At 45.0% G+C, this 1,830-nt stretch overlaps 1 protein-coding gene across 1 annotated transcript; it reads right to left on the bottom strand.

Moving 5' to 3' along the window:
* Positions 1–235: 235 nt before the first annotated feature.
* SPANXN1 (SPANX family member N1) lies at positions 236–1,183 on the bottom strand. Its single transcript, XM_007992887.2, has 2 exons — positions 1,106–1,183; positions 236–466 (listed from the first exon to the last, which is right to left on the bottom strand). The coding sequence occupies exons 1-2, from the start codon at positions 1,181–1,183 to the stop codon at positions 236–238; spliced, it is 309 nt and encodes a 102-aa protein (XP_007991078.1).
* Between the last annotated feature and the right edge of the window lie 647 nt (positions 1,184–1,830).

Here is a 1,830-nt window from a genome sequence, read left to right on the forward strand (position 1 = left end):
TCCCCTGGTCCTTATTTACAATGTGGGGCTAACTGTCAACATGTGGATCTGTCCACCAACCCTACAGGATCTCATATCCCTCCCTTCTGAAATGCCTACATCTTCCCTTCCTTTCTTCACCACCTTCAGAAAACAGGCAGAGATATACACAGTCATCAGCTCCTCCAACTTGATTTTATTGTAATCATTGCCGTCAGTGGTGAGGATTTGACCAATTTGGTTTCTCCATGTGAGACTAGTCCTCCCCACCCTCCTGTGAAGATCCTTCAAATGAATCTAGGTCTTCCTCCTCCTCCTCTTGAATTGGATAGATGGTGTTCCCTGGGGATTGGTAATTCTCCACTTGACTTGAACTTATTTTCTTAAACTTCTTGTAGGGAAACATTAATAATGTTGGATATTCTGATGTTTTTGTCTTTTTCAAACTCGGTTTGGGGGCTAAGTCCCTGTTTGGTGTCTCCGGTATCTGTTAAGAAAAGAGGGAGAGGCCAGAAAGACATTATTTTGGGTGAGTAGGATAGAGACTGGATAGCAAGGGGGGGCTTTATGAGAAGAAATGCAGGTTGAAGAAGGGGTTTGTGCCAGAGAAGAACAAGGTGGAATCATAGGGTAGGGATCTATGGGGAAGAAGAAGAGGAGTATGGGTAGGGTCATCTGTTAGTCCAAACTGCACAATTGTGTAAGCTGTTTGCTATTTTGCAGACCTTGGTCAAAGTGAAACATTACATGGGGGTTCAGGCCATGAGAAGCATCCTGCCTAACCACCTGACCACAGGGTTCATAAAGACTCAACTAAAGAAATATCCCTATCATATCTTGCTTAACAGAGTTCTAAGGAACACCACAATGATATTCCACTGGAAAAAGGGCCAAACCACCTGATCATAAGAACATCTTATTAATATCCTGCCGGGCAGCAAGCCATACTGCCCAGCTCCCTCCCACCCATACCTGTAAGTAACCCGGCCTGTAAGTGGCAGTGGACTCTGGCAATAAGCTCGTCCACTTCCACAGGTGTCTGCCATATTCTTGTGTTACTGTTTGAGCCGCCCCTTCTCTGTGTGTCTTTCACCCTCGCCTTCGCTTCAAAACCTAACAATCTTACCTCATCATTTTTGTTGTTGTTGGATTCACAGGGGCTCTTCCTCTTTTCCCCATTGGTGCTTGAAGTTGGCTGTTCCATGATTGTGGTTGGTTGTAGAATGTCTATAGCAGGCTCTTGTAGAGTGCAGACTTCCACAGCAACATTGAAGCTTCCCAGTGGTATGTCCCAGAGCTCTTGCCCTCCCTATATATACCCTCCTGGTGACAAGGCAAAGCCACGCCCTTGAGCTTTGTTTGATCATACAGGCAGCGTCCCAGCCAATGGCAGTCCTAGGGTGGCTTTGGCATCACAAAGCACCACTGCTGCCCACTCCCTGGGCTTGCGGGGGAGGGGAAAGGGGTGTAGAGGAAACCAAATGCTGTTGTTGTTTCAGTATCCCCTGAAGATGATGCATCCCAAACAGATCTGCCGCCACTCCTCATTTCTCCATGTTTAATGTTCATGGTTCACATGGAAGCTGGAATACATTCATGTTCTGAGTGTTTACACACAGGATACTACAATCTAAGACGAACATGTGCAAGACTGTGGGCATAGTTAAGCTTTGTACTGGAGACTGTGTCCAGTGCCAAAAAAAAAAAAAATTGCATTCCGATTGGAAGGGATAAGTAAAAGGATCTTTTGTCAAAGACTACATGAGAGTGTATGTAGAAGTGTCAATCTAAAAAAATGCTTCTACTGTAATTGAGGTTAGCAAGATTGCAGAGTAAGAGATCAACATATAA

The sequence above is a fragment of the Chlorocebus sabaeus genome, chromosome X (genome assembly GCF_047675955.1).
Source record: "Chlorocebus sabaeus isolate Y175 chromosome X, mChlSab1.0.hap1, whole genome shotgun sequence".
Lineage (NCBI taxonomy): Eukaryota > Metazoa > Chordata > Mammalia > Primates > Cercopithecidae > Chlorocebus > Chlorocebus sabaeus.

What these genes read in the sequence shown, in the direction of transcription:
- SPANXN1 (XM_007992887.2), bottom strand. Translation starts at nt 1,183, where the DNA reads ATGGAACAGCCAACTTCAAGCACCAATGGGGAAAAGAGGAAGAGCCCC. An exon ending in ACAACAACAAAAATGATGAG is followed by an intron (nt 467 to 1,105) that starts GTAAGATTGTTA and finishes TTTTCTTAACAG; the next exon opens with ATACCGGAGACACCAAACAG.